Consider the following 18,947-nt stretch of genomic DNA (forward strand, 5'->3'; position numbering starts at 1 on the left):
ATAGCATTATGGGCAAGGAGACATATTATTGTAGGTCAAGACAGTTCATGAGCTAATTATTCATAAAGTTACAGCCAAAGCATCAGGAGGGTGTGATCACACATTGGAGTGAAATTTCTTGTAACGGCGTAACCGGCAAGTTATAGCAAAATTTATGCCCATTGTTATGCTGATCTTGCCAACGGCAATTTACATCAAAATTCTTTGTGTACCTAATAATGACTACGCCGGAATGCAAGAATCAGCGTTTAAAAAATGTAATTTAAACGTAACCTTTAAAATCAGTCTCAGTTGTTCCCACGCAATAGATTTCAGCACTCCTACAGCAAATCAGTGATAAGGGTTTTTTTTTTTTAAATTGAATACGAGTAGATTTGTTCCACAGAAGCACCATTCTAATTAGGAGCTGTAAGGTCAAGCTATATGTCCCCAACATTAGATATCAGAAAAGTGTGAGGCAGCAAGTAATACATGCTGATCCTGTCATTATATCAATTCAGCTCTGATCAAATGATTAAGTACCAATTTGTAAAAGGAACCTTAGAGATCTTATTCATTTAAAAAAAATAACATGTTCATGCAATCATAGCACATTGGAAAATTAGAAATACAACATATTTTCTGAATAGTTTTGATATGTTAAAATGTCAATGTGGATTGTACAGTTTATTAAAGTAGCAATATCCTTTTCAAGACCTATAAAAGTTTGTTGAAGCCAACAAATCATCAACATATGACCATTACTTACTCAAGATGTGCCACTAAATTTGCACACATTTTTCATGTATATAAGTATCAACCCTCTGTAAAGGACCTATTCTCACATCTCTATATATCAATCTCAACAATCTTTTGGCTAGGTGAAGGGACAACAAGAATTACACACACAGAAACTGTTACATGCATATAGCAAAATGAAAAATGCGTAACAGTTGCAACCAACTTTTGCTCTGCTTTAAGCACGACTTAGTGTTCCTAAATTGTATGGCTTTGCCAATTACAACACAAAAGATGAGATGTTAGATCCATTATGTGGGTAGAACCATGTTTTTGTAGCATAAATAATGCAGATTAACAAATTGAGGTATAACTAATAAAAGTTAATCACAGCCATATCCAGGTGTAGCATTCTGCAATCCTGAGCAGTGGCGTATTGGGGATATCTTTATTTACTTATGAGAAAGGCCTTCAGAAATTTCTCACATCTGTGAGAAAGAAAACCAATATCTCAAAGTTACAAATGAGATATCCTCTATGATGTACAGGCTAGTCCCAACAGTCATGTCAGAAATTTTCAACCACCATCTTGAAAATTCCCTTAGTGGGGATGCTGCATCATTTCGATGGAGAACCTCAGCGTAAACAAGAAAATGTTTCTGCAGTCAATCACCTATAATAGTTAGGATACAGTTTTAGCTGCACAATTCAGAGAAAAAAAAGTTATCTACCTGTAAAATAAACGTGCATCTGCTACCTGGAAACCGCAATATTTTAAGCCTCGGATGTTACTTTGTCTTCATATGTTGTCCCTAGCTCAGAACTTCATACTTATCCTGTTTTAGATTGACAGGGACATGAAAATTTCACTCTTCATTTCACCAAGGACATTTTAAAATAGAGGACCCTTACTTGTGAAGAGGTTGACAGCACCTGACACTATTTACTGGAGTGGATTAAACCACACTCCACACAGGTAGTAGGTTCCACAGAATATAAAAATTATGCTTCTTTTTAGGCTATTTTCCTCTCCCCATCTTGGATTTGCCAAAGCAATATACCATCCTGGCCGAGGCTGGGCAGGTTGCTACTCCTCCATCAACGCACTTTAGAAATGGATTCTGGGGTGAACCTCAAGTGGCTGCATCCCCAGTTTTCCCTACCAGTGGAGAATTATTCAGCTTCTGTTTGGCCTTTCCCATGATAGCATAACAGAAATTGGTATGAGCTCAACATTCTCCCATATTGCAGCACCTGTTCTCATTATAGATTTGACTTTACACTATACACGTATAAAGGTAGCACATATTTTGTATGAGTTCACAACTTACTTCAACAATGAAATTAGATATATTTGTGCAGACTTGTCATTTACATCTCCAAGCAAGAATTACTTTTGTTTTAAAAAGTTATCATGGAGAGATTATTTCTATGCATGCCCCGGCTACCACTTTATTTGAAGGTATTTTAACTTTTTTTTAAAAAAAGTTAAAATTAGACATTTACAATGTTTCCATCAATTTCAGAACACTTTTCACCACATCATCTTTTGCATCAATCCACAGCCACTCAATAAATCCATTCTTTGTCCAATTGAAACCTACTCGAAGAGTACAAACTTAAAAACAATAATTTATGTTACAAGCAACAAAATACTCAGGCCAGACACCGATAGTTTACAGAAAATAAGCAGTTTGCCTAGTGACAACATGCCGTCGTATCCATTTGTGGTTTATCTTCTGTAAACCAACAGTTCCTCATATGCATCCTCCATAAGTTGCTCTCTTCACCAGCATAAAAATATGAAATATTAAAAGACCATTACTTTTGCCACAGCATAACAACACTACTAACGGTTGTTTGGAAGATTAACGTTTCGGCCCCATCAGATACAAAGGCACTGAATTTAATCTACTTTCCACTATAAATACTCGGACATTCAATAGGTATCAGGAGTTTCATCAGTTATGACTTTTTGTGTTCGGAAGGAGTGACCACCAAGTCTTTCCTTAGCGATGGGCAGGGTGGGGAGTAATATAAATAGCAAAGTACGTAAAACAGAACAGTTCTTTATTGCTGAACATATTAAAATTACTCTGGGGCGACGCAGAGAGAATAATTTCCAACTCAGTTCAGTCATGTAAAGTGGCCACGTAACGAGTCATTTAGAATTTGCATGCATTAAAAAAAATAAAATCCGGGATGTAATGTAATATGGGTCAGCGAACAGTGAGCTTCAGCTTGTGAACCTCATTCTATAAAGTTCACTAGTTGCGTACGAGAATCCTGCCGATAACTGATTTGACCGACAGGTTGTAGCTCAGGTTAACATCAGTGACACTCTCGCCAGGTGTTGAGTGTTTGTCTCTGACTTTAATCCTGTCCCAACAAATCATTAAATATTTACACCCTTCTTCGCCGCCGCCGCCGCCGCCGCCTCCTCCTCCTCCTCCTTTCCCCGAGTTACAGGTCAGCCCCGCAGTAAATAACCCGTGTGCCCTCTGAATAGATCCTAAGGTAAATAAGAGAAATGCAATTTAAAAAGAAAAAGGGGGAGCGTTTACTTCTGCGAAACTGACTGGATCCCTCCAACTTCCTCTTTTCACTTTCCTCTGGACCAACTCACATACGTTCTTAAAAATTTCTATTTTTGAAAACAATATCGAATTGATCGTAAATGTTAACTAGCGGAGAGGGGGGGGGACACGAATATGGTGGGTTTTTTTTTTACCTGTAATTAGGCTCTTTACGTCCTCGGGGATTTGCTGCATCTTCTGCCGCGCAGCCGAGCGCTGCCTGTGTTACTGGAGAATGCTCGCGCTATGCGGAAGTACAGCTCCCAACTGACGCCGCGCGCGCGCGCCCCAGGGCGAGCACCGGTGAACCTGCGCGCGGACGGCAACGGCGACGTCGACGCTGTGATTGGATTAAATGGCCTTACTTTGTTAAAGCTCATATGCCTCTATTTCCCCAGCACGGGTTTGATTGGCTTAGTCCACAGAGTGTGCGTTCTTCACACAGCTGTAACGGGCCAGCGCTCAGCCGTTGGTGGTGAGCCGGTCGCGAGCCTGGTTGCGCGAGCTTCTCTTCCTGTTTGCCTCTTATTGCTCGTCCATGGAAGGGGAGGGTAAAGTTGGTGAACTGCTCTGCGGGTGCACCGTGGACGGAGGGAGAGCTGGCACAGGAAGACGTTGTCTGCCTAACCCGTCTTAATTTCTCTGAGGGATTGACAACCCCGAGTCGACTATGGTAAATCCTATCGCGTTGTGTGAGCTTAGACTTCCAAAAGGAATTTGACAGAGTTCGATAGAAAATATTACTAATTGCGCTCAAAGCTGTGGGGGTTGAGAGCAAAACTTCGTAATTGCATAGAATTTACAGCAGTGAAACAGGCCATTCGGTCTAACTGATATATGCTGGTGTTTATGCTCTTAATGAGCATACTCTCGCCCTACTTCATCTAACCCTATTGGCATAGCCTTCCATTCCATTCTCCCTCATGTACTTATCAAACTTCCCTATAAATGTATCTAAGTTAATTCTTCTCTATTACTGCATGTGGTAGCAAGTTTCACATTCTAACCACTCTCTGGTTATGGATAAGAATTGGCTGAAGGCTGGAAAAGAATGGATACTGGCTGTGTTGTGGGGGGGATCTTAGTGGAAAATGCCCATGGCTCAGTGTTGCGATTGATGCTGTTTCAAATCTATATCAATTACTTGGATTCTGAATTCATTGCAAATTAGTTAAATTTGCAGATGATACCAAATGAGGAGGTATCCTGCCTCATCCCATCTGCTGTTGAAACCCTTTGTTACCTCCAGGCTCGACTATCCCAATGTTCTCCTGGCTGGCCTTCCGCCTTCCGCCTTCCACCCTCCATAAACTTGAGCTTATCCAAAACTCTGTTGCCGGATCCTAACCCGCACCAATTCCCATTCTCCCATCACCCCTGTGTTCGCTGACCCACATTTGCTCCTGGTCCAGCGAAATTTAAAATTCTCATCCTTGCATTCAAATTCCTCACCCCTCTCTATCCCTGTAACCTCCTCCAGCCCTATAACCCTCCGAGAACTCTGCGTTTCTCCAATTCTGGCCTTTTGTGCATCCCCGATTTCTTTTGCCCCACTATTGGCGGCCATGCCTTCAGCTGTCTAGGCCCCAAGGACTGGAATTCCCTACCTAAACCTCTCCTCCTTTAAAATGCTCCTGAAAACCTGCCTCTTTGAACAAATGTTTGGTCACCATCCTTATGTCTCCTTTGGATCAGTGTCAATTTTCGTCTGATTGTGCTCTTGTGAAGTGCCTTGGGATATTTTACTATGTTAACGGTGCTATATAAATGAAGTTGTTGGTGTTGAAGTAGCTGTTATGTTTCTATTACCTCCAAGCTTTATAGAACCAGCTGATTAAAACCTGCCTTAACTTTTAAGTTTAGATTGCCCATGTTGTAAATTTATCTGTTGGCCCATCAACATTTTTTTTGGATTTCAATATGACTCTGGAACAGAGGGAGTCAGGAAGCAGACGTATTTGATTTAAATCCTTTACTTAGTTTATTTATTGTTCCTACGCCTCATAATACAGTATTATTCTTACCTGACCTTCAACACTCTTCTGTTCGAAGCACAATCTGAGTCTGCCCACCCTAACGCTAGCTTGGTCCTTCTGTTCCAGTGGTGCTGGCCTGCCGCTGTCTTCTCTTGTCTGGCGTCAGCAATTTCACCTATCATCTTCAAACTTTTATAATCCACTTGTTTACCTGGGAATAATATTAGGCCAACCATTGTGCTGGAAGGACTTGTTCTGCTTTTATATTATGAAATTCTTCCAATGGAAGTCTTTCTGTAATTGAGTTCCTGTTATGGTGGAATCATCGAGTTATATTGCAGAGCAATTTTGACAACGAGACAACTGCCGATGTGCAAAACTTGTGCTTGTGCATACACAATAGTACAAAGTTGAATTCACAATTTGTTATTCTAGAGAAGGCCTGTAGCTGTGTTGGTGAAAGTCTATTACTGGCTTTTGTGGGTGGATTGAGAGGTTGGCCCATTTGCAGCCAGAGCCAAGATGGCAACCTAACTTAACCATCGCTAGCAAAAGGGATGCAGCTTTACTTAAAGAATGAGTGAATGCAAGCTGGCTGTTCAACTGTAGAGGGCATCACAGGCAAATTCAATCATGCTTTTGTCCAACATCCCCATACATGCACTTTAAGTCATTGGATATTGGACAGGACTTTTGACTTAGGAACATTGAGGCCAGTTGTAACACCTATTTCTACCTGAGTTTAGATCAGTTAACCCAATGCAAACCAGGGATCAAGCCTCAGACCTTCCTGGTCTATATAGCTTAGTTCCATACTAAGCAGTATGCTTACAAAATCAACCAAAGGGCAAGGCCCCAATTCTGTTTATTATAAAAGGAATTAGAAGGGAGCATTCAAAGAAATGCAGAATTCCTGCTGGATGCAATCATTGTTATTGAGCTTGTCATTTTAGAAAGCAGTATGAGAGAAATGTCATTGTTTTCATCTTGAGCAAGTGTACAAATAGAACTGATGTGAGTTCCCTCACCTCTAATACGTGATGCTATATCAAAGCACTGCTTCAAAGAACAGCAAATCAATAATCGTAATGAAACTCAATGGAGGTTTGCATTCCATACAATATTCCTTTATATTTTAAAGTTCACAGTGGGCCAATTTTTTTTGGCAGGGAAGGTGAAGTGAATATTTGTGTTCAGCACGTTGGAAAGATATTGCTGGAAATTGAATATTTTCCCACCTTTTGAAACTGGTGTTAGTGTCAAACACACTCAGATCAACTATGGCACAGATTCAATATGCTGTCCCAATAATGTGCTTATATTAGAAGAGCACTCTTATATTATCAGTGTAGTATTTTTATTTCTCACACTAGACATCCTTGTCCTCTGCGTTCAGTACTGAATTATGTGATATGAGATTGTGGCCACGAGAAACTAGACAGATAGGATCCTAAATGAAATGAGTTTGGACTGTAACAGTTATGAGAGGAAGGAGATTTTCGTCCCATCAGTGTGGACTAAAATCAGACTTGTGTGAAAGGATAGTGTTCTAACTCTCTCCACCACTCAACTTAATCCCTCAGTAGATTTTAAAGATTTTATAGAGATTGTACTGTACATCCATGCAGTTTGTCAACTAATCACCAATCACATAACTAATAACAGGGGGGAATAAAGCAGAAGTCCCTGGTATTAATAAACAAATGATATTGTTCCAAAGTTAATTTCCAGTGTTCCCTTGATGGCTCGGTGACCTTATCCGGTGATGAGATAAAACATGTAGTTCGGGAGCATCTCAAATTTAAGGTTCTGTGCTTAGTTGGCTGGTCTCAGCTGGGGCATTGACCAGATATTTACATTTGGCTTTTACAGCCCAGGGAGAGAGAAGGAAAAGTCACTCGGGGTTCCTGCTCTTCACCATTATCCAGTGACCTTTGCTTGAATTGCAAACTTGTGAATGTCTGGTGAGAACAGGATCGGGCTAAGCTGTGGTGCCCACATGGGAAAAAATCTGCAAACTTTCACCGTTAAGACTCACGCATGAATGGTGGCCACTTCGTTGAGCAGCTGGAGGCTTAACGGCACTGATGGAACTGTAGCCCAACCAACATTTGATATCTTTGAGAGGAGAGGTAAGAAAATTGGTGAGAGAAAAAAATTACCTTATCTAGCAACAGTGAAACAGTTCTTAAACCCATGATGTTTGAAACACAATTTTGGGTAAATTTTAATTCCAAAATTTAAATGGGCCTTGTTAGTGGGTAAATGCACAATGAAACAACTGTTACCTCATGTCATATCACATTTCATTTGCCATAATATTTTCAGCTTTTTATTTGAATTTCATAGAAATAAAAATAGAAGGAATACCACTGCTGCAGCATAAGCCTTTCCCAGTCCACAACATAGAAATTGAGCTGTATTTTCAGAGCAGGCTGTTCTAGGAAACAAGCCAAATGCCATAAGGTGAGAACACACTTAAAATATAGGAAGCTAGCCTGTGGAGAACTAGAGGACTATAGAAAGTGCAGGGGTAAAATTAAAAAGGAAATTAGGAAAACGAAGAGAAGGCATGAAAAAATACTGACAAGTAAAATTAAGGACAACCCAAAAATGTTTAATAAATACATAAAGAGCAAAAGGATAACTAAGGAAGGAATAGGACCTGTTAGGTTACCTTTTTGGTCTCTGTGTGGAGGTGGAAGATGTGGGTATGGTTTTTAATGAACACTTTGCTTCTGTCTTCGCAAAAGAGGGGGACGATGTAGAGATTGTAGTTAAGGAGGAGGAGTGTGAAATATTGGATGGGACAAACATAGTGATAGAGGAAGTATTAAGGGGTTTAGCATCTTTGAAAGTAGATAAATCACCAGGCCCAGATAAAATGTATCCCAGGCTGTTGAGAAGCAAGGGAGGAAATAGCGGAGGCTCTGATCATCATTTTCTGATCCTTCCTGGCTACAGGCGTGGTGCCGGAGGATTGGAGGACTGCTAATGTTGTACTGTTGTTTAAAAAGGGAGAAAAAGATAGACCGAGTAATTACAGGCCAGTCAGTCTAACCTTGGTGGTGGGCAAATTATTGGAATCAATTCTGAGACACCATATAAAACGTTATTTAGAAAGGCATGGATTAATCAAGGACAGTCAACATGGATTTGTTAAGGGAAGGTCATGTCTGACTAATTTGATTGAATTTTTTGAGGAGGTAACAAGGAGGGTCGATGAGGGTAATGCATGTGATGTAGTGTACAGGATTTTAGCAAGGCTTCCGACAAGGTCCCACATGGCAGACTGGTCAAAAAGGTACAAGCCCATGGGATCCAAGGGAAAGTGGCAAGTTGGATCCAAAATTGGCTCAGTGGCAGGAAGCGAAGGGTAATGGTTGAAAGGTGTTTTTGCGACTGGAAGGCTGTTTCCAGCGGGGTTCCGCAAGGCTCAGTACTAGATCCCTTGCTTTTTGTGGTGTAAATGAATTGGACTTGAATGTGGGGGGGCTTGATCAAGAAGTTTGCAGATGGTACAAAAATTGGCTGTGGGGTTGATAGTGAAGAGGAAAGCTGTGGACTGCAGGAATTTTATCAGTAGACTGGTCAGGTGGGCAGAAAAGTGACAAATGGAATTCAATCCGGAGAAGCGTGAGATAATGCATTTTGGGAGGGCAAACAAGGCAAGGGAGTACACAATAAATGGGAGGATACTGAGAGGTGTAGAGGAACAAAGGGACCTTGGAGTGCATGTCCACGGATCCTTGAAGGTAGCAGGACAGGTAGATAAGGTGGTTAAAAAGGCATACAGGATACTTTCCTTTATTAGCCAAGGCATAGAATATAAGAGCAGGGAGGTTATGCTAGAACTGTATAAAACATTGGTTAGGCCACAGCTTGAGTACTGCGTACAGTTCTGGCCACCACCTTACAGGAAAGGCGTGATTGCACTAGAGCTGGTAGAGGAGGTTTACGAGGATGTTGCCAGGGCTGGAGAATTTTAGTTATGAGACAGGATTGGATTGGTTGGGGTTGTTTTCTTTGGAACAAAGGAGGCTGAGGGATGATTTAATTGAGGTATATGAAATTGTAATGGGACTAGATAGAGTGGATAGGGAGGACCTATTTCCCTTAGCAGATGGGTCAATGACCAGGGGGCATAGATTCAAAGTATTTGGTAGAAGGATTAGAGGGGAGCTGAGGAGAATTTTTTTCACTCAGAGGATGGTGAGGGTCTGGAACTCACTGCCTGATAGGGTGGTAGAGGCAGAAACCCTCAATTAATTTAAAAAGTACTTGGATGTGCACATGAAGTGCCTTAACCCATAGGGCTACGGACCAAGTGCTGGAAAGTGGGATCAAGCTGGATAGCTGTTTCTCAGCCGGCACGGACACGATGGGCCAAGTGGCCTCCTTCTGTGCTGTAACTTTCCATGATTCTACACAGCTTAATCTATATAAAGACAGCAAAGAACACACATTGTAGCAGAGTTTACAAATCAAAGCACTAATGTCCTGTGTAGTAAACTGCAATGCATTTGTTGACTTGGCTACATATCTGTGTTTATACAGACATCGCAGAAGATCTGTATAAATACAAATCCACAGCTGTCAAAGAAATGTGGTGCCAACTGAATATATTTTTAAAAAAGCACATGAAGGTTTTCATATATTCCGAGTGTTTGTGTACAAGGGCCTTTGTTCAAATACAAATCAAGCATTTAGCTGCGAAGAAACAAAATGTGAAAACAGCTTATTAGTTTCAGTGGCGATTTTTAAAAAAAGCTTAAAGTCTAAAACTCTAAAGTAAAAATAGAAAATGCAGAAAATTCAAAGTAAGGCCTGAAAGAGAAAGAAAGCTTATTGTTTCAGGTGGGACCAGTCATAAGAATCTTGGTGAACCTAATAATTTGAAACATTAGCCCCAATATTCAATTCTATCCCTCCAGAAATGAACCCCAGTGCTTGATTTGCCTTTTTTATGGCCTATTAACCTGCGTCGCTACTTTTGTATCTGTACCCCCAGATCCCTTTGCTTCTGTATACCATTTAGACCCTTATTATTCAAATAGTATGTGGTCTCCTTATTCTTCCTGCCAAAATGCACCACCTCACTCTTACCTATATTGAAATTCATTTGCCAATTACACGCCCATTCTGCATGTTTATAAATGTTCTCTTGCATTTTGACACATTCTTCCTTTGTATTAACTACGCCCCCCAATTTGGTGTCATCCGCAAATTTTGAAATTGTACTTCCGATTCCCGAGTCCAAATCGTTAAGGTAAATTGTCCCAGCACCGATCCCTGTGGAACACCACTTCCTACCTTTTGCCCGTCTGAGTAGCTACCCTTAACCCCTACTCTCTCTCTTCTGTTTTGTAGCCAACTTGCTATCCATTCAGCTACCTGTCCCCTGATTCCACATGCTCTGACCTTAGTCATGAGTCTACAATGTAGTACCTTATCGAAGGCCTTTTGAAAATCCAAATATATTACATCTACTACATTACCCTTGTCTACTCTTTCTGTTACTCAGCTGAGATCAAGTAAAAATATCAGCACAGAGGATTGATCCTTGCACCTTCTTGGTCTGTATGGTTCATCTACCTACTGAATAATTTTTTAGAACCATCGCAAAAGCTTTTTTGATTTATTTTAATTTACCAATTGTAGAGTAACTTCAATAAAACCATATAAAACATAGTTGAAGTTACATTGAAAATACCAACTCTGCTGTCATTCAGAGAAAAGAATAGTTCATTTCACACCTTGACACAGTACATTCTTGTGGGATGCATCATGCACATGCATGCATATGCACACTAATTAACTTTACATATGTATTTTGCAATTAACATTATTTGCTTGAATTATTATTTGTTTTCAGGAGCTCAAGTCCTACAGTATGTCTCTACATACCTAGAATACTATTTCTAATTAAGGGTAGCACAGATATTTTTATGGTACTGGTATGTAAATTCTTTTCAAGTACTAGTGGATTTCCTGTGACATTATTCACTGAGTTGGAGGATACATTGTTTTCTAACTATAGGGGCATTATTTAGGACATAACATCAGGGCCACTCATCTACAGTGACTAAATAAGTAATATACTGTTTTTATTTCATGGTATTCTGGGATTTTTATCCAATGCTTTGGGAGTTAAACTCCATTACTTTACATTATTCTATTAAACTGAGTGGCATATATACACTATTAAAGCTGAAGGTACACAGCAAGATGGTATCCAATTGGAGGTAGGTACCTGGTATTAAGTAGTACTGGGGAGAGGGTTAGTTGCTCTATGGCGACAGTTCTAGGTTTTGGTGCCATGTTTCCCCTGGCTGGGGGGTCCAGAACGAGGGGTCACAGTCTCAGGATACGGGGTAGGACTGAGATGAGGAGAAATTTCTTCACTCAGGGTGGTGAACCTGTAGAACTCTCCACGACAGAAGGCTGTGGAGGCTAAGTCATTGAAGAAGGAGCTAGATAGATTTCTAGACACAAAAGGCATCAAGGGGTATGGTATTGAGATAGAGGATCAACCATGATCATATTGAATGACGGAGCAGGCCCAAAGGGCCGAATGGCCTACTCCTCCAATTTTCTATGTTTCTATGTTAGGGGTATGGTCCCACGGTTTGACAGAACTGGTGAGAGTGTCGTAGAGTTTGGCAGTACAGTGTGGAGGTTCTGGGGATTGGTAGCATAGGTGGGTCGGGAGGGGGGGGTGTTTCTGTGGTCTGACATCACTGTGGAGGGGCAACCTCAGGTTTGGCGGAACAGCGAAGGGGGAAACCTGTGGTTTGCAGGACAGGGAAGTGGAATGTAGAGCTTAACTCACTGGTGTGTTCTTGAGGTCTGTTAACAGGGAAGCGAGGGGGAAGGCAGAAAACTGAAAGCACTATGGGACAGTAAGCTTCTAAGAAATCTCAGCAAGCACTGAATTCAATTTTTGGGATTAGTTCTCCGGCATGTGTATTTCTATCTATCTCTACCTCTGTCTGACTCTATCACACTTTGTAACTAATTAGAATGTTTACATTACATATGAACAAAATACAGGTGATGCTAATCAGAGCCTTGCAGTTTCCTGAGAAGCTTTTAAAATTCAATTTTTGTTTTAGTTGAAAAGAAAAAATAACTCAAATTAGGATGCAGAAAGACACCATCTGTCTGTCTCCATTTGTATCTCAGTCCCTCTGTCTCAGCTTGACGCACTTACTTTCTGAAGTAAAAAATGACTAGCTTTTATTTAAAATTTCAGTTGGAAGCCTCTAGTTCATCGTCCAGTTTGTATTCAAATGCTCTGTACGTAGCTATACGGGAAATTTAATGTTATTATTTTTCATTGCTCCTGCATTATTTTTAACAGGTATTTTGTTATTACTTCCTATAACCTTTTCTGTTCCCAGAAAATATATAATATCTTTATCTCCTTTTGCATTCTGACCATTGCTCTTTATCACCTTTTTTTATTTTTAATTTGGTTTCCATTAGTTACTTCTATTTCTCAGTTTAGTATATTTAGCCTATTTTGACTATTTGATTTATCTAGCTGATAGTTTGTTTTTTTACCCTTGCCTCTTATGTATTCACTTTTTTAAGTTTAGTAGCCCCTTAAACTACTTTATAGTTAAATATTAAATCATGAACAAATAATTGAACACTTAAGCTTTTATTCCTCAGGCTCCACTACCCCTCCCTGTGTGCTAGCTATGACATCACAGATTCTTCACTCTTTCAGTACTGTCAGAGGTCTGATTCACTCATGCTTTTTAAAAACATTTTAAAAAAAATAGATAACAATGGAAGCTTAAGAGTAACATTACAGCAGTTGGGCTGACTATATGCTAGTGCTGGATCCTAGGAAATTGTAGTACATGCTTAGACTGCAAAATTTGCTTCACATAACAAGAGTTGCAGCTTAAGGCAAAAAATATCAAGTTTCTTTTTTGAAAAATGCTGAGGCCTTCAAGTAAAGACTTTAATGAAAGTATTAAACAAAAATTTATGGGTACATTTAATCATGTTACTGTAAAATGTAGTTTTGTTTTTTATTTTGTTTAAAACCTTAGAAACTGAAAAAAGTGGAATTTTTTTCAAGAAGTGATTTGAGAAATTTGATTGATTCACCTTGTTCTTTTTTAATGCTAGCTGTTCCAGATTTCAGGATTTTATTTCCTATAAGTCCTTAGTTTCTCATTGGCAGTTTTGGAGCCACTTTCTTCACTTTTGATTGGTATGTTCCCTCTCTCTTCAGTTCTGATTTGCTGCTAATCAGCCAAAGAGCTATGGCAAAAGTGTGACCTACAAGAAGTAGGCACTAGCTGCAAGACTTTTAATATTAGATATTGGAAGCTGTGTAGTAACATGCTTAAAATTAAGGGAAAAATTAGATTAACCCCTTGCAGAATAAGTGGTAAAATTGAGCCTAAAACTTTAACATGATCCCATTTCTTCTAACCTACTTATTATAAATAACAGGCAGCCAAGGCTTAAAATAAATTTAGAATTTGTCAGACATCTGCAAGACCCTCCCTCTTCTGTAGGCCATTGACAAATTGATAAGGCTCACCCCCACCTTCTCAAGGGCAATTAGAGATGGACAATAAATGCTGGCCTTGCTAGCAATGCCCATATCCTGAGGAATTTTTAAAAATTACAGTATACATTTATTTTACCTATTTGGATGTTCATCGATTAACATACAGTCTACACTCAATTTCTCTATAGCAATGTTGTCCAACATGTAAGCACATGTGGTAAATTGGGAATCCAGATGTGCAAAATTGCATTTCTGATTAGTAAATAAAAATGAGCAATGGACACTGTTATTAAGGTTGCATGCCCAATACTCATTCGTACGGCGTATGTATGTTTACTTTAGCTTTTTTGTGTGTTTGTTGTTCAATGGTAAGATGAAAAGCAGAGTGCGAGTATTTTTTAATCATTGTAAGTGTATTACTACCTTGGTTATTGAATGGTGGTTGTTAAGTAAATATACATTCACCTAAATTACGTGAGTGTACGTAAGGCCTTTTCTACTAAAATTAGTGCATGTCGCTAAATGTAGCCACACCTGTGGTTAGTCAGCGATTTATATCAGAAAACAATGCTATACAGTAAAACTTCCATGGTGTTAGTTAATAGAGAAACATCTTCTCTACGTCGATTGTGAAGTTTGGCTTATTCTTTAAGCATTTGATGTAGAATCATAGCACAGAAAGTGGCCATTCAGCCCGTCGAGCCCTTGTCGGCTCTCTGCAAGAGCAATCCAGCTAGTCCCACTCTCCTGCCCTTTCCCCGTAGCCCTGCAAATTTTCTCCCTTCAAGTGCTTATCCAATTCCGTTTTGAAAGCCACGATTGAATCTGCTTCCACCACCCTTTCAGGCAGTGCATTCCTGATCATAACCACTTGCTAAATTTAAATGTGAGATAGATAGATTTTTGGCAACCAAAGGTATTAAGGGATATGGGCCAAAGGCAGGTATATGGTGCTAGATCACAGATCAGCCATGGTCTTCTCAAATGACGGAGCAGGCACGAGGGGCTGAATGGCCTACTCCTGTTCCTATGTTCCTCATATCGCCTTTGGTTCTTTTGCCAATCACCTTAGTGTCCTCTGGTTTTCGACTCTTCTGCCAATGAGAACAGTTTCTCTCTATCTACCCTGTCGAGACCCCTCATGGTTTTGAACACCTCTATCAAATCTCGTCTCAACCTTCTCTGCTCTAAGGAGAACAATCCTAGCTTCTCCAGTCCATCCATGTAATTGAAGTCCTTTTTCCCTGGAACCATTCTAGTAAATCTTTTCTGCACCCACTCTAAGGCCTTCATATTCTTCCTAAAGTGCGGTGCCCAGAATTGGACACAATACTCCAGTTGTGGCCGAACCAGTGTTTTATAAAGGTTCATCATAACTTCCTTGCTTTTGTACTCTATGCCTCTATTTATAAAGCCCAGGATGCTTTCTCAACCTGCCCTGCCGCCTTCAATGATTTGTGCACATATACCCCCAAGTGTCTCTGTTCCTGCACCCCCTTTAGAATTGTATCCTTTAATTTATATTGCCTCTCCTCGTTCTTCCTACCAAAATGTATCACTTTGCACTTCTCTGCGTTAAATTTCATTTGCCACGTGTCCACCCATTCCACCAGCCTATCTGTGTCCTCTTGAAGTCTATCGCTATTATCCTCACTGTTACACTTCCAAGTTTTGTGTCATCTGCAAATTTTGAAATTGTGCCCTGTACACCCAAGTCCAACTCATTAATATATATCAAGAAAAGCAGTGGTCCTAGTACTGACCTCTGGGTAACACTACTGTATATCTTCCTCCAGTCCGAAAAACAGCCGTTCACTGCTCACATTTTCCTGTCACTTAGCCAATTTCCTATCCGTGCTGCCACTGCCCCTTTTATTCCATAGGCTTCAACTTTGCTGACAAGCCTATTATGTGTACTTTATCAAATGCCTTTTGGAAGTCCATTTACACCACATCAACTGCATTGCCCTCATCAACCCTCTCTGTTACTTCATCAAAAAAACTCAATCAAGTTAGTTAATCACGGTTTACCTTTAAAATCTATGCTGGCTTTCCTTAATTAATCCACACTTGTCGGAGTGACTGTTAATTTTGTCCCTGATTATCATTTCTAAAAGTTTCCCCACCACCGAGGTTAAACTGACTAGCCTGTAGTTGCTGGGTTCATCCTTGCACCCTTTTTTGAACAAGAGTGTAATATTTGCAATTCTCCAGTCCTCTGGCACCACTCCTGTATCTAATGATTGGAAGATTATGGCCAGTACCTCCACAGTTTCCACTCTTCCTTCCCTCAGCAACCTAGGATGCATCCCATCCGAGTATGGTGACTTATGTACTTTAAGTACGGCCAGCCTTTCTACTACCTCCTCTTTATCAATTTTTAGCCCATGTAATTGTGTCGTCAAAATAAATTTTGTGTACAATTTTGGTTGTGTATCCCCAGTATTGTAATAAAATATGTCTGAGTGTTAATATCATCTACTGTTTAATTCACAAGTAAGAAATCCTATCTGAATTGCAAACATTACAGCACTTTGTGAGTTTGTGACTTACTCCAACATGTCATAACTTTTACTTGTTATAAGTAATAGTTTTTATACTTAAAAGCATACAGATAAGTTACTTAAGCTGAACATTTAATTTATTTGGTGTTCACTGCCATTCATAAGTCTATTGTATATCTAAAGTCTTGTATCTGCCAGCATCTGTAACACTCCAGACCTCATGCTTCAAAATGTCATACTTTTATTACAGATGCAGAACAACCTTTTTTAAAAAAGGAAGCCGGTTATTTCATAATGGGTTCTTCTGACCTGGAGCCAGATATTTACAAAAAGTTACAGTTGGCCTCTAATTGACCCCAAGAGTTTACAAGCAGCTACAATTATTTAAATCTGCCTGTGTATACCATTTCTCCACAGCGAGTACTTGAGCACTGACTATGTGAGCAGCCAAACATCACAACTGTGCTCCAGACTATCCATGAACAACACAAGATCTGCTAATACAGCAAAAAGGGTTTAGCATCTGGCCTCTGAACAGACTATTAAACTGGCAGGAGGTGCAGCTATTGTGAACATTATACTTTCTGTATCACCGATTAGTACGGAAAACGACTGTGATCTGAATGTAACAAAGTACCAAATGTTACCAAACTCCCAATGATCGGATCACATTATCTACAGGAAAGCTCTAATGGATATATTGTTTCTGTGCAGCACACAGCCCTTTAATGTTTTTCGTTCTGATTGGCTTAGCTGAAGACAAGGCAATCTGATGTACCTAGAAGGCTGTTCATTGGTTCGCCCTCTGAAAGATAACACTTCTGCATTTTACAAATAAAATGAAACTTAAAACTGTTGTTTTGCTAGCACTACTTGATGTTCATTTGGTAAGTCTGATTACCAGCGGCGGTGTACGCATTCCTCACTCCTAGAGCAGGTTAGTACCATTTTATTAAAACTGGGGAGTTAATCAAATCACATTCTTCAAGACATCGCTTGTTAGCAAAATATTTTACACTATAATACAGAGACAATGTAATTCAGTTGTGCTCCTGCGATTAAGGATGTGTTAAAGGCTTGGATGCATTTTCATGATATCAAAGTAATAAAAAAAAATTCCCAAAGCAAAGTTACTGGAGCTGGTGCAGGTCTATGTTTTTTTTGCCATTGAACATTTATCTACTTTTGCATTTTTTTTTTTGCATTGCTACAAAACATTTCACTTTGCCAGCCAAGACTTTCCTGTAACTTTTCAATTGCTGCCGTATTAATAGTTGCAGATAACATTTTGAAGATGGGAATCCCTTTGGCTGTTCCAATTGTACTTCATGAATTAACTGAGGAGGATAATTTCATGAGGAGGCAACAGCTTCAGGAGTAACATATGTGCACCCGTCATATCTAAGGACCCATATTTAAAGACCACTCCACTCCACTGGGTATATGGAAAGAGACTTGTCTTTGCTGCCTGTGCTTCATTGCAGAAATGTGCCATCTTCCCAGGGTAGTGAAGGTCACATTGAGCTAAAGCTTCTTTGGTAAAGGGTCCTTTTAGGCCATCACAGGGTTTATCTGCTGGAAAAGTAAGTCTGCAGTGCGTACGTATATAAATCAAGAGACTGACACTGTTTGCGAGGGGAAAGTGCTTCATAACTTTCCCACTAGAATGAAGTTATCCTCTGGAGAAAGCAGAGAGCTTTTACAGGCTGGCAAGCTTCTAAATATTCCAGGGCATTATAAATGCCACTGTCAGGGCTTCACACGAACAACAAAGCATATGAATAGTAAGGTGATGTTTGACCACAGAAATATGATAATGATTAGTAACATTAATGTTTTGGGAAGTAATGTGCATATTAATGCTGCATATAGGAACAGGAGTAGGCCATTCAGCCCCTCGTGCCTGCTCCGCCATTTGATAAGATCATGGCTGATCTGTGATCTATCTCCATATACCTGCCTTTGGCCCATATCCCTTAATACCTTTGGTTGCCAAAAAGCTATCTATCTCAGATTTAAATTTAGCAATTGAGCTAGTATCAATTGCCGTTTGCGGAAGAGAATTCCAAACTCCAACAACCCTTTGTGTGTAGAAATGTTTTCTAATCTCGCTCCTGAAAGGTCTGGCTCTAATTTTTAGATTGTGCCCCCTACTCCTAAAATCCCCAACCAGCAGAAATAGTTTCTCTCTATCCACCCTATCTGTTCCCCTTAATATCTTATAAACTTCGATCAGATCACCCCTTAACCTTCGAAACTCCAGAGAATACAACCCCAATTTGTGTAATCTCTCCTCGTAACTTAACCCTTGAAGTCCGGCTATCATTCTAGTAAACCTACGCTGCACTCCCTCCAAGGCCAATATGTCCTTCCCAAGGCGCAGTGCCCAGAACTGCTCATAGTACACCAGGTGCGGTCTAACCAGGGTTTTGTATAGCTGCAGCATAACTTCTGCCCCCTTGTACTCCAGTCCTCTAGATATAAAGGCCAACATTCCATTTGCCGCCTTGAATATTTTCTGCACCTGTTCATGACACTTCAATGATCTATGTACCTGAACCCCTAAGTCCCTTTGGATATCCACTGTTTTTAACTTTTTACCATTTAGAAAGTACCCTGTTCTATCCTTTTTTGATCC

General features: G+C 40.0%; 1 protein-coding gene and 1 long non-coding RNA gene across 3 annotated transcripts in view; one reads left to right on the forward strand and one right to left on the reverse strand.

Moving 5' to 3' along the window:
• Positions 1–3,557, reverse strand: part of skap2 (src kinase associated phosphoprotein 2) — a 283,699-nt gene extending 280,142 nt beyond the window's left edge. For both annotated transcript variants that reach the window (XM_068002204.1, XM_068002193.1), the window contains exon 1: positions 3,449–3,557. In XM_068002204.1, the coding sequence (XP_067858305.1) occupies positions 3,449–3,488 (40 nt within the window). In that variant the 5' untranslated portion in view covers positions 3,489–3,557. The remainder of the gene's footprint in view (positions 1–3,448) is intronic.
• A 144-nt stretch (positions 3,558–3,701) lies between these two features.
• Positions 3,702–17,165, forward strand: LOC137340024 (uncharacterized). Its single transcript, XR_010966684.1, has 3 exons — positions 3,702–3,966; positions 7,142–7,401; positions 16,560–17,165. It is a non-coding gene; the product is annotated as an uncharacterized lncRNA (long non-coding RNA).
• The last annotated feature ends 1,782 nt before the right edge of the window (positions 17,166–18,947 follow it).

The sequence above is a fragment of the Heptranchias perlo genome, chromosome 2, assembly GCF_035084215.1.
Source record: "Heptranchias perlo isolate sHepPer1 chromosome 2, sHepPer1.hap1, whole genome shotgun sequence".
Classification (NCBI taxonomy): Eukaryota; Metazoa; Chordata; class Chondrichthyes; order Hexanchiformes; family Hexanchidae; genus Heptranchias; species Heptranchias perlo.